Here is a 14,483-nt window from a genome sequence, read left to right as displayed (position 1 = left end):
AGGTTGGTAATCTTTCATTTATAGAGAGATTTTCATAGTGATAGTGTACATTGCACTGGGATTTGACATGTATTACTTACACAGTTATTTTCTTTGTTTTTTAAGAAAAAAATGAATATACTCCTAGATAGGGAACAAATATAACCATACTGTATTGCACATGCAAAACTAAGAATTACTACCAAGAAAATGAAAATGTGATCAGTCTGAGCTCTGACACACTTATCAAACTCTGTGCTTCAGGAACTGTAATAAATATCCATTAATCATTAAAGGGACTTTTAAAGGCAGCAAATCTTGCTTAAAGGGATAATTACTTTAAATTATTTTCAAATTGTATTTTGTACTGTGTGTTACCAAAAACAGAAATACTGCCTTAGTCTCCAAATGAATAATACATAACATTATTCTTCTTTTTGATATATCCTATTCCCAGATACGTTTTTATGGAATACTTGCCAGTGTGATTCAAGTTTAAAACTTGAAAAAAAAGGATAAAGTAGGGCGACATTTCTCCTCATCAACACTGACCACAAGCTGTATAATTATTTGATGTTTGCCCCTCTTCTACCACCCACTCAACATATTACTCATGAGTAGATCCAAGGCACTGAAGTTGAACCTTCCTTGCTGGTATAATTTCCTAGTTAGCAAAGATGCTTATTTACATCCCAATAGTGCTCCCCCTTTCTGCTATGAACTCACAAAGTTCCTCATATAGAAAAAGAGAGAGAGAGAGAGAGGACTCAGATGGAAACTGACAATGTTCAGTGGCTATCAATATGATTTTTCTTTTGCTCTTCCCTACCTGTCTTTCATTGGCAAATAAAATTGAAAATGTTTAAGAAAATATTATCAACTTACTAATTCCCTTTGTGTATAGTAAGAAGTGCATTATGGATTTTAGCAGTTTTGATGTATAGTATTGTTTTAATATCAGACCTTACATTAGGCAATATATAAAATTTCATATGATAATTTTGAATAAGGAAATATGATTTATGCAGAAAATCTTTTGGAAATAAAATACTATTTATTGAAATCTACCTTCTCTTTCTGCTACTTCTTTTATCCCAACTGCAGAAAAGTAATGTTTGATAATTCTAAATATTAGATTTTTTTTTTAAAAAGTGTATTCTGGAAGACAAGCTTGTATTCAAACAAGAATTTTATTAAAAGTAGCTCAATTCACCTTATATCCTATAAATCTTAGTAGCTAAACCCATAATCTAATGAATGTCAATATATTCACAGAAAAGTGAGGTAATGAATTCCTAGAATCTGGTCTGATATACCGTGCCATGTAACCATAGCAATTCTAGTCAGAAGGGATTGCGTGAAAAGAAAGCTGAAAATGTCCACCTGAAACATGCAATAATTTTTTAAATTGTTATACAATATTTCATTGCCTAAAAAAGCTTACCCCACATAAGCACAGACGGTGGACCTGAGTTTTTCTGTGAAGGTATATTTGGGGAAATAATCTTGGATCTGAATTTGTCTGTGAAGGTATATTTGGGAAAATAATCTTAGATCTAAATTTATCTGTGAAGGTACATTTGGGAAAATAACCTTGATTCTGAATTTTTCTGTGAAGGTATATTTGGGGAGATAATCTTGCTAACATTCAGATAATCACACCTGAAAAACTTATTTTTCCCAAGTTTCCCAAATTAGGCATAACTATTCTAAATTGTTTAGATATCAGACCATTATCTCCGTAGTCCTCAACAGTACTGTTTCATATAATTCAACAGATTAAATATTTCCTACTGGATAAAGTACCCAGGGAATATAATGATAGTCCTGTCTAGGTGTAGGGGCTCATGTCGGTAATCTCAGCACTTAGGGAGGCTGGCTGAGGTGGGTAGATCACCTGAGCCTAGGCGTTAGAGACCAGCATGGGCGACATTAATTAATGAGGCATATCTTCCAAAATTCTAATAAGATCCAGACAATGACTGTTTCAACATCAGTAGCTCCATAAAACTTTTGTTAATGCCAAAAAATTTCTCTTTGGTTTCATTTTTTGACTTGTAGAAAAATTTGAAATTTTCACTGTTGCAGAACAATGGCTTGAACTGTCCTGTGTATGTAGTATTTGACCTGCTTTTTTCACCATTACTGTTTTTTTTTTTTTTTTTTTTTTTTTACTTTAACTTATAACAGCTTTCAATATAACCTGAAGTCTTCTACTTATAACAGCTTTCAATATAACCTGAAGGCTTTTACTTATAACAGCTTTCAATATAACCTGAAGTGCTGGGACTTCAGGTTATATTGAAAGCTGTTATAAGTAAAAGCCTTATGAATCAATGCTATGTGTACTCACTCTCTCAAAAAAAGAAAGAAAGAAAAAGGAAAAAAAAAGAAATAGCCAGGCAGAGTGGCATGGACCTGTAGTCCCAGCTACATGGGAGACTGGGGTGGGAGGATCACCTGAGGCTGGGGAGGTTGAGGCTGCAGTAAACCAAGATTGCGCCACTGCACCCCAGCCTGGACACAGAGTGAGATGCTGTCTCAAAAAAAAATTATAATGATAGTTCTATTAACTAATGAGGCATATCTTCCAAAATGCTAATAAGAACCTGTCTTCATAAATTGCAAAACTGGACATTTCAGACAACAGAAATAGAAAAAACAATGGAATGTTATTAAGCATGGTTCCATTGTTACTATCACTTCATTGTGGAGAAATCTGTAGGGACTAATACAATCTTATTTTTATCAGTAATTGAACTTACTTGGTCTTTCACCCTGTGATCAGTAGTCAGGTAATTGATTAGTCTGTCTGAGCTCAGCATAATTTGGCTTCCACTGGAACTGCACTATAACGTAAATAGAGTAAGCAAAGAATGATTTACGGTGGAGCAGGTCAGAATCCCCTGCAAAGGGAATGAGAATGAGTATGTACGTCCCTATCCATGTAACTTTTATCTTAAATATTCGAGATCACTTTTAACCAAATTTTAAGAGACCAAATAATAAGCATTTCTTACAAGCAGATAACATGTGTTTATCATGTATGTTCTTATAAATGTAGCTCTGTTATCTAGTTATTGATATAAAGAAGCTATAGATCATGTACGAAAAACATGGACAATTTTGGGAGACCTACTCCTAGTTTTTACTGGTAGCAGCTCCACTAACAAGTTATCGTTTTTCATGTATCTATGATTACGTTTTGTAAGTATGAGGGTGCATTCCTTAAAGATAAAGATATTCTGGGTAGGGTAACGGTACATAACAATTTATTAAGCCATTTTTAATTCATATGATTTATTATTTGTTTCCATGCTAAAAATATTAACAGCATGTGGTTTGACTCTTTGTCCATTTCTTTGTGTTTTAGAGCATGTCCACGATTGGGTTCCCATGTATAATCTTGATCTCCTCCACAGATAAAATTAGATCCTGAATTAAACAGGCTATGATCCAATATGAGAGTCTTGTCATGAGCCATTATTGCATCCAATGACTGGTTTACCATCAGTGGCTCTGTAAAACTTTTGTTAGTGCTGACAATTTCTTTTCAGTTTCATTTTTTGACTTGTTGAAAATTTTGTAATTTTCACTGTTGCAGAACAATGGCTTCAACTGTCCCGTGTATGTAGTATTTGATAAGCTTTTTTCACCATTACTGTTTTTTTTTTTTCTCCCTTTGGTCTTTTAGGGAAAGCAGGCCCATGTCCTCTAATGCTGTTTATGCCCATCAGCTCAAACTGGAACAGAGTGTGGTATTTTCTTTCAGTGTGTACCCCTTCAAGGCCTTAGTATTCATCAAAAGGATGGTAACATTAGACAAAGATGTGCTAATCTTTGGGGAATATAGCTTTATACCTGGCCACATATAGTGATTGCTCTCCAGATACTCATTGATAAGCATAACTTTGAAGTACCTGCAGCTGAATTACTATTCAATGATTAATTGGGATAAATAATATTTGTGGAGTTTTGCCTAAGAAGGATAGATTCTAAAATTTATTCATAGATTAAGATGATAATAAAAAAGCTATCTCTCTGTTATTGAAACAGCATCTTGTTGAATTTGTTTTTAGATTTAATTTTTTTTACTTTCCTATACTTCAGGTTATATTTAAAGCTGTTATAAGTAAAAGCCTTTTGAATCAATGCTATGTGTACCAAAGAGATGTTCCTTATACCTCACAGTCATGTTCTTAGATAGCTCACAGCAGCAATGCTGCTCTATTCTGAATAACAGGATCATAGAAAAATAAGTTTTAACCTATGAACTATGAAGTGAATAACTGATTCTGTTTCTTTCTACGTATTGGCTTTCAGAAATCTTAGAACTAAAATTTTTGCCATGCTCTGAAAGTATATGGAAATCATATTACAAATTTTGTGATCTACCCTCACCTCTGAATGCATCCTAATCTTCTCTTGTTTATTTTTTGCCTCCTATCTATCTTGGTGTTCTGAATACTTCTCTATGAGCCACTTCAAATCCTTTTTAACATAAAACAGAACATTAATAATAAATGATGTTTGAATGTCTTTTCACTTTATAAAGCCTTTCTCAAAACAATGACTAAGCAACAGGTAAGTGTTTGATATTGTCATAGTTTAGGATCTTTGTGAAACGGATTCAAACGAGATGGAATTTAGAATGCAGGATGATTATTAGGAAATATCCTTGTGGTCAGTACCTGGGGATGGAAGAAGAAGGAGATGGGTTTGAATACAGTAAGAAGTTGAGCTGCAGCTGAGTCTTGACAGTAGCCTCAGCTGCCCATAAGGAGCTCTGAACCTAAAATGGCCCAGCAAAGCTGTCCTACATTGGGCCAAAAGGAAATACTCCTTGCCTCAAGCAGTTATGGGGTGTTGGCTGCTCTAGGCAGGGCTTGACTTTGGCAAGGTGGCTCTCTGCAGCTGAAGCTATCCTCAAAAGGGTCCTGAATGTTGTCTTCTAACTACAAACCAGTATCTAGAGAAACAAGCCAACCCTTGATAAGGGAAGTATAGCATTCCAGCTATTACAAATATTGTAGGAGAGTTATATACCCTATGGAAATTACAATACCCTGGAGAAGTTACATACCTTTGAGAAGTTATTTTGATTATCCAGTTATGCGCTAGTCAAATCTCCTTCTACTCTGACCAGAGAAAACTTAGAATATCTTTCCTTGAAAGGGAATGATTGAACTGTAAACATTTCTTATGTGTTTGTTCAATATACAATATCTATGAGTGTCTAATTTGTGCTACATACAACCTAGACCTTAAACATTATGGAGAATTCAAAGTGTGAACCGTATCTTAGTCCATTTTATGTTGTAATAACAGAATATCCCAGATTCAATAATTTATAATGAACAGAAATTTGTGTGGCTCACATTTCTGGGGGCTGAGAAGTCCAAGATCGTAGTGCCAGTGTCTTCCAAGGGACTTTGTGCTGCATCACCCCACGGCAGAAAACAGATAGACAAGAGCAAGAAAGCAAGAGGGGGCCAAACTCACTTTTATAACAAACCCATTCTCACAATAACTAATCCAATCCCATGACAACAATATTAACTCATGAGAGCGCTTACGAATAAATAACCACCTTTTATTTGACTGCACCTCAAACTTTGTTCCTTTCAGGATTGTTTCCAACACATGAACTTTGGGGGACACATTCTAATCACATAGCACAATCCCTGACATGTATTCAAGTGGGCAGTGCTCATATTTCATGTTTCTCATCTTTACAGTGTTGTAATAGGGAGCTCTTGCTTCATAATAAGTCCTCCAGCTTCACACACTTCTATACTTACAAACAAAGAAATGTGTTCTTAGTAAATGTTGTATCACATAGTTCAAAACAGTGAATAACAGGTAATTTAATTTATCAATACCATGCTATATATAGGTAATGAAAAATTTTATTTCATATTAAGTCTATTAGCCAGTTTCTACGTTCTTAAAGTCAGACTCCAAATTATCACATTCTTCAAATTTCATGAGTACATAGATTACTCAGCTCTATTGAATAAAGAAAAATATAAAGAGAAATGAAATGTACTTGTGGAGTAGGAGTAACAGGAGCTAGATGTAAAAATTAGTTTGTGTGGTGCTTAATAAAAGTTATAAAATATTTTTATTTTTTGACTTAAATACTTTTTTCCTATTAAATCAAAGCAAATAATTGAAGTGAGATTTTTGTTACTGTTTTTAATTTGTTTTGTTTTTGTTTGTTTTATCACTTGTCTTTTCTTGACTAGTGTGGACCTCAAAGATTTTCTTGTCTATGTCCCTTTTAAAATGGGAAAGCTAGAGTTTAGGGAGACTTCATAATTGCCTACTTTATGCAGGACAATTCCAGACTAGAATCCAGGTTTTCCTATTCCTAATTTAGTGTTTTTCCTCCTCCATCGCTCCATTTATTTATATTAATAGCTCTAAGAAATTAATAGCATTAATAAATTTCTCAAAGTGTCTGTGTTGACAACATATCTCCTTTTTATCCCTTTTCAAAATGATTTTTTTTTAAGTATTTCCCTGGAGTACATGCAACAACTGAAGATGAGCTTTGTTTTTACCAGTCAATGTATGTTTGACATCAGTGATTAATACAGTCTTCCCTCAGTTGCTAAGCTTCTTTATCTTGGTGAATAAAGGATTGACAGATTGTTAGGCAAAGAGCATATGCTTCGAAACTATGCTGATACCCCTGGGCATCAGACAACCTAAAAATTTAGAGACTGAAGAGGTGTATACATCAGCTTATTTTTGTTCATTGAAAAGAAATGTAGCTTATGTGGGGTTGACTTTTTATGACATTTATTTAGTACTTGAATTGACTGACAAGCCTATTAATGTATTCCCTGAACTTTATTAATGTAATTTGAAAACTGCCTACATGTCAATCAACTTCTAATAAGTAATTATGTTCATAAATACTGTAAAATTACTAGCTTTTAATTTTGTCCAATCTTATGCTTTCCAACAGCAACATGGATTTTTTTTCTTTTTTCTAGGAGAATAAAATATTACACTGAAGTAATATTCAATAAGTACATTCCTAACTGCTCAAAAGTTTGCCAGCATCTAATGACCGGTAAAAAAGAGTACTACAGTAAGGTGTGTAGCAGATTTTAAAACTCAAACAATATTAAACAACCTATGTTTTATAAAGTTATTTTTAAAATCCTATGAGAATTAAGCATGTACCTATGTAGGTCTTAAATACCCATAGTCTGGGTATTTAAAATACAGGCCTAATATGGAACAAGACAGAATGGAATAAGGAAAATGGAATATATTTATTCTTCAGAAACATCATTTAAACCTACAAGTTTAAAATGTACAAGCAAAATGTCTGTATCTTAAGTAACTCAAACATATTATTGTTTTGAGTTAAAACTATATATAATATACACATATTATGTATAGTTTTTTCACATAATGAAAATCTTTTAGCGTCAGGTCAAAGGGCAGAGAACTGAACAAGAGAACAGGATTAGGCTTGAATAACATAAGAAATCCATTTTGTTTTATAATCTCATGTCAGTTTCTGAAGCTGGACTAACTCCCACCCTCTGGAGTCCCTGAATAATCTCTGAATAAAGATGGACTTTGGTGAAAAGGTTATTATATTCTTATATATCACTTTTAAATAATGAACAACTCTACAGTCTGCAATAATCTGTAAAGAAAAGAAAAATCATTGAGGAATTCCATTGACTTATTTTTCAAGTTATGCTTTCCTCCTTAAAGTTAATTGTTTAATTAAGAAGTTTAACCTTATCACAAAACTTAAAATATTTACTGTACTAACAATTGAAGCTGTGTTTGAATTCAAGTTTACCTTGATGTAAGGAAAAAAGGTCAGTTAATAAGGTTATAGATTAATAATCTTTTTCAGACGTAAGCTATGCACCTAAATTAATTTTCAGCTTTGACTTATTGAAGGGTAAACTTAGAGACAGTACAACTGACTTGCTCACTCAACTTTCCTATTAGGAATAAAATATGCATGCTCTGGCACCACATTATCATATAATTTGTTGTTAATTTTATTTAGAAATATGGCAACATCATTTTCAGTTCCACAGAGCATATTTCCAAACAACCAACACATGATTAATCTATAAAACACAAGGAAATGATGTAAAAGGTCAAAAAATAAATGTTTTCCATTCTTCCAGCATAATAATTGCATTTTTCTTGAAAACCAATTGTATTATTGGGTATGTATGCTCTTACATTTTAGTATGCAAGATAAATAAAATAATTTGATGATTCTGTTTATATCTGGAGATTGAAAGCTAGCATGATTTATGATCTATTGAGAGTCAAGCAAATATAAACCATTGTTTACATATTTCTCAATTATTCTATATTTAAATAAAGAAATCTTAGAAGACTGCTACTTTTCATTGTGAATGGAATCAAAATAAACAGAAGCTGGATTGAGACAGAGTATCTGAATGCTTGGAGGACTGCATTTAAAGAGTTACTATGCATATATCAAAAAGTTCTAATATTTTCAGGTATCTATTGTAAGTTTCAAATATTTATTTTAATGTATCAATCATGGGCTCCCAAAGATTTATTGAAGGGATGAGTTAAAGGAAGATACAAGGTGAATCATGTACAAATGTCATAATATGGTATTAGCGGATATTTCTTGATCTTTGTAAGTGGGGATTTCAATGCCTGTAATAGTCATTACACTTCTTAGTGGCTACAGTACTTGCATATATTTTTTTAAAGTTTGTATGTGTATGTGTCTGTGTGTGTGTTTCAATTCAAAGCCAGTCGAAAGACTTTTTCATTATGTCTGTATGACTCTTTTTTTTTTTTTTTTTTTTTTTGAGATGGAGTCTTGCTTTGTTGCCCAGGCTAGAGTGCAGTGGTGTGATCTTGGCTCACTGCAACCTCTGCTTCCTGGGTTCAAGTGATTCCCCTGCCTCAGCCTCCCAAGTGGCTGAGATTACAGGCGCCTGCCACTGCTGTCAGCTAATTTTCGTATTTTTAGTAGAGACAGGGTTTCACCATGTTGGCCAGACTGGTCTCGAACTCCTGACCTCATGATCCACCCACCTCGGCCTCCCAAAGTGCTAGAATTACAGGCATGAGCCACTGTGCCTGGCCTGTCACTATGACTCTTAATGACTTTCTGGTATCTAGGAATGTAAACCCATGAAAACAATGACAATCTACTTCAACAAATACTTCAGCATTGTTAATTGCTTCTTAGTCATTCTGATACCTAAATATTAAACATTGCTAAGCATAGTCTTTCACAATATAGTAGTTCTGAAAATACATACCTTGCACAGTTAGATGCACCTGCATTGTTCTGGGTGTATGTTGAGTCTGAACAGAACACGTGTATGGGCCATCATCTGTCACATCTACATTCTGTATCTGGAGGCTGTAGTCCCTTTTATTCAATGTTGAAATTGAAACTCGAGGATCCACTGACCACTTATCATTTCCCGCAAAAATAATACTTGACCTGTTCAGCCAGGCACCCTTTGAAGCTCCATCTTCCAAATAACACCTGCAAATTACAAGAGATATAACACTATTAATCAAAATGAAAATGAGAGACAACATTATTTTGTTCTGAGTGTTATTTTCTTTTACAGAATAATAGCACAGCATCAAATACAAACTTCAGACATTAACTCAGGAAACATGAACATACTGATGCATCTTCCATTCCTAATGCAAATGTGAAACAATACTTTCATACAGTTTTTTTTTTAAAGTATGTATTTTTGTGTGTGTGTGTGTGTGTGTGTGTGTGTGTGTGTTTCAACTAAAAGTCAAACGTCTTTTTCATTCTGTTTGGATGACAAATCTAAATAAAGTTCAATTAGTTTGAACAATTTTCTATATTAAAGCCTATTTCTTTGTTTGAAATTATGAGAAGCAAGGAAGGTCTCTGATTTAGACTGACCTGACCCAATCTGATACTGAATATAATGTACCAGATGCAGAAGTTATAGAACCATAGAAGTTTATTTATTTATTTATTTACTTATTTATTTCTTTTGAGACAGGATCTTACTCTGTTGTTCAAGCTGGAATGCAGTGACATAATCTTGGCTCAATACAACCTCCATCTGTCCGGTACAAGCAATTCTCCCGCCTTAGCCTCCATGGTAGTTGGGATTACAGGTGCCTGCCATTGTGCCTGGATAATTTTTTTTTCCCATTTATTTATTTTATTGCATTTTAGGTTTTGGGGTACATGTGAAGAACATGCATAATTGTTGCACAAGTACACACCTGGCAGTGTGATTTGCTGCCTTCCTCCCCATCACCTACATCTGGCATTTCTCCCCTTGCTATCTCTCCCCAGCTCCCCACCCACCACCGTCCCTCCCCTATTTCCCCCCAACTGTCCCCAGTGTGTAGTGCTCCCCTCCCTATGTCCATGTGTTCTCATTGTTTAACACCCGCCTATGAATTAGAACATGCGGTGTTTGATCTTCTGCTCTTCTGTCAGTTTGCTGAGAATGATGGTTTCCAGGTTCATCCATGTCCCTACAAAGGACCCAAACTCATCATTTTTGATGGCTGCATAATATTCCATAGTGTATATGTGCCACATTTTCCCTACCCAGTCTATCATCGATGGGCATTTGGGTTGGTTCCAGGTCTTTGCTATTGTAAACAGTGCTGCAATGAACATTTGTGTGCATGTGTCCTTATAGTAGAACGATTTGTAATCCTTTGAATTATACCCAGTAATGGGATTGCTGGGTCAAATGGAATTTCTATTTCTAGGTCCTTGAGGAATCGCCACACTGTCTTCCACAATGGTTGAACTAATTTACACTCCCACCAACAGTGCAAAAGTGTTCCTATTTCTCCACATCCTCTCCAGCATCTGTTGTCTCCAGAGTTTTTAATGATCACCATTCTAACTGGCGTGAGATGGTATCTCAGTGTTGTTTTGATTTGCATTTCTCTGATGACCAGTGACGATGAGCATTTTTTCATATGTTTGTTGGCCTCATGTATGTCTTCTTTTGTAAAGTGTCTGTTCATCTCCTTTGCCCACTTTTGAATGGGCTTGTTAGTTTTTTTCTTGTAAATCTGTTTTAGTTCTTTGTAAATTCTGGATATTAGCCCTTTGTCAGATGGGTAAACTGCAAAAATTTTTTCCCATTCTGTTGGTTGCCGATTCACTCTAATGACTGTTTCTTTTGCTGTGCAGAAGCTGTGGAGTTTGATTAGGTCCCATTTGTCTATTTTGGCTTTTGTTGTCAATGCTTTTGGTGTTTTGGTCATGAAGTCTTTGCTTACACCTATGTCCTGAATGGTTTTGCCTAGATTTTCTTCTAGGGTTTTTATGGTGTTAGGTCTTATGTTTAAGTCTTTAATCCATCTGGAGTTAATTTTAGTGTAAGGTGTCAGGAAGGGGTCCAGTTTCTGCTTTCTGCACATGGCTAGCCAGCTTTCCAAACACCATTTATTGAACAGGGAATCCTTTCCCCATTGCTTGTTTTTGTCTGGTTTGTCAAAGATCAGATGGTTGTAGATATGTTGTGTTGCCTCTGAGACCTCTGTTCTGTTCCATTCGTCTATATCTCTGTTTTGGTATCAGTACCGTGCTGTTTTGATTACTGTAGCCTTGTAATATAGTTTGAAGTGTGGTAGTGTGATGCCTCCCGCTTTGTTCTTTTTGTTTAGAATTGACTTGGCTATGCGGGCTCTCTTTTGGTTCCATATGAAGTTTAAGGTGATTTTTTCCAGTTCTGTGAAGAAGGTCATTGGTGGCTTGATGGGGATAGCATTGAATCTGTAAATTACTTTGGGCAGTATGGCCATTTTCACGATAATGATTCTTCCTAACCATGAACATGGAATGTTTCTCCATCTGTTTGTGTCCTCTCTTATTTCGTTGAGCAGTGGCTTGTAGTTCTCCTTGAAGAGGTCCTTTACGTTCCTTGTTAGTTGTATTCCTAGGTATTTTATTCTCTTTGTGGCAATTGTGAATGGAAGTTTGTTCTTGATTTGGCTCTCTTTAAGTCTGTTATTGGTGTATAGGAATGCATGTGATTTTTGCACATTGATTTTGTATCCTGAGACTTTGCTGAACTTGCTTATCAGTTTCAGGAGATTTGGGGCTGAGACAATGGGGTCTTCTAGATATACAATCATGTTGTCTGCAAACAGAGAAAATTTGACTTGCTCCTTTCCATTTGAATGCCCTTTATTTCTTTTTCTTGCCTGAATGCTCCGGCTAGAACTTCTAATACTATATTGAATAGCAGTGGTGAGAGAGGGCATCCTTGTCTGGTGCCACATTTCAAGGGGAATGCTTCCAGTTTTTGCCCATTCAGTATGATATTGGCTGTTGGTTTGTCATAAATAGCTTTTATTATTTTGAGATATATTCCATCAATACCTAGCTTATTGAGGGTTTTTAGCATAAAGGGCTGTTGAATTTTGTCAAAGGCCTTCTCTGCATCAATTGAGATAATCATGTGGTTTTTGTCTTTGGTTCTGTTTATGCGGTGAATTACGTTTATAGACTTGTGTATGTTGAACCAGCCTTGCATCCCCGGGATGAAGCCTACTTGATCATGGTGGATAAGCTTTTTGATGTGCTGGTGCAATCGGCTTGTCAGTATTTTATTGAAGATTTTTGCATCTATGTTCATCATGGATATTGGCCTGAAGTTCTCTTTTCTTGATGAGTCTCTGCCGGGTTTTGGAATCAGGATGATGGTGATCTCATAAAATGATTTGGGAAGAATTCCCTCTTTTTGTATTGTTTGGAATAGTTTCAGAAAGAATGGTACCAGCTCCTCTTTGTATGTCTGGTAGAATTTGGCTGTGAATCCGTCTGGACCTGGGCTTTTTTTGGGTGGTACGCTCTTAATTGCTGCCTCAACTTCAGACCTTGTTATGGGTCTGTTCCGGGTTTCAGCTTCTTCCTGGTTTAGGCTTGGGAGGAGGCAAGTGTCCAGGAATTTATCCATTTCTTCCAGGTTTGTTAGTTTATGTGCATAGAGTTGTTTGTAATAATCTCTGATGATGGTTTGAATTTCTGTGGAATCTGTGGTGATATCCCCTTTATCGTTTTTTATTGCATCAATTTGGTTATTCTCTCTTTTCTTTTTTATTAATCTGGCTAGTGGTCTGTCTATTTTGTTGATCTTTTCAAAAAACCAGCTCCTGGATTTATTGATTTTTTGAAGGGTTTTTTGTGTCTCTATCTCCTTCAGTTCTGTTCTGATCTTAGCTATTTCTTGTCTTCTGCTAGACTTTGAGTTTTTTTGATCTTGCTCCTCTAGCTCTTTCAGTTTTGATGACAGGGTGTCAATTTTTGATCTCTCCTTGCTTCTCGTGTGGGCACTTATTGCTATATATTTTCCTCTAGAGACTGCTTTAAATGTGTCCCAGAGATTCTGGTATGTTGTGTCGTCATTCTCGTTGGTTTTGAAGAACATCTTTATTTCTGTCTTCATTTCATTGTTTATCCAGTCAACATTCAAGAGCAAGTTGTTCAGGTTCCATGAAGCTGTGCGGTTCTGGGTTAGTTTTTGAATTCTGAGTTCTAACTTGATTGCACTGTGGTCTGAGAGACTGTTTGTTACGATTTCCGTTCTTTTGCATTTGCTGAGGAGTGATTTACTCCCAATTATGTGGTCAATTTTAGAGTAGGGGTGATGTGGTGCTGAGAAGAATGTATATTCTGTGGATTTGGGGTGGAGAGTTCTGTAAATGTCTATTAGGTTTGCTTGGTCCAGGTCTGAGTTCAAGTCCTGGATATCCTTGTTAATTTTCTGTCTGGTTGATCTGTCTAATATTGACAATGGGGTGTTAAAGTCTCCCACTATTATTGTGTGGGAGTCTAAGTCTCTTTGTAAGTCTTTAAGAACTTGTCTTATATATCTGGGTGCTCCTGTATTGGGTGCGTATATATTTAGGATCATTAGCTCTTCTTGTTGCATTGATCCTTTTACCATTATGTAATGTCCTTCTTTGTCTCTTTTGATCTTTGTTACTTTAACGTCTAATTTATCAGAGATGAGAATTGCAACTCCTGCTTTTTTTTGCTCTCCATTTGCTTGGTAAATCTTCCTCCATCCCTTTATTTTGAGCCTTTGTGTATCCTTGCATGTGAGACGGGTTTCCTGGATACAGCACACCGATGGGTTTTGGCTTTTTATCCAATTTGCCAGTCTGTGTCTTTTGATTGGGGCATTTAGTCCATTTACATTTAGGGTTAATATTGTTGTGTGCGAATTTGATACTGCCATTTTGGTGCTAGCTGGGTGTTTTGCCCTTTAGTTGAGCTGGTACTTGTTGTTCCTTTACATGTGTAGAGCCTCTTTCAGGAGCTCTTGTAGAGCTGGCCTGGTGGTGACAAAATCTCTGAGTACTTGCATGTTCCCAAAGGATTTTATTTTTCCTTCACTTATGAAGCTTAGTTTGGCTGGATAGGAGATTCTGGGTTGAAAGTTCTTTTCTTTAAGGGTGTTGAATATTGGTCCCCACTCTCTTCT

The 14,483-nt window shown here is 35.6% G+C and overlaps 1 protein-coding gene across 2 annotated transcripts in view; it reads right to left on the bottom strand.

Annotated features, from left to right (window-relative positions):
* Nucleotides 1-14,483, bottom strand: part of NEGR1 (neuronal growth regulator 1) — a 930,734-nt gene that overhangs the window by 549,596 nt on the left and 366,655 nt on the right. For both annotated transcript variants that reach the window (XM_032297093.1, XM_032297094.1), the window contains exon 2: nucleotides 9,282-9,514. In XM_032297093.1, the coding sequence (XP_032152984.1) occupies nucleotides 9,282-9,514 (233 nt within the window). The remainder of the gene's footprint in view (nucleotides 1-9,281; nucleotides 9,515-14,483) is intronic.

Source organism: Sapajus apella, unplaced genomic scaffold (assembly GCF_009761245.1).
Source record: "Sapajus apella isolate SASKATOON/1434 unplaced genomic scaffold, GSC_monkey_1.0 scaffold36, whole genome shotgun sequence".
Taxonomy (NCBI): domain Eukaryota; kingdom Metazoa; phylum Chordata; class Mammalia; order Primates; family Cebidae; genus Sapajus; species Sapajus apella.
Note: the sequence above shows the minus strand (reverse complement) of the source record. Positions and strands in the feature narration are given on the sequence as shown.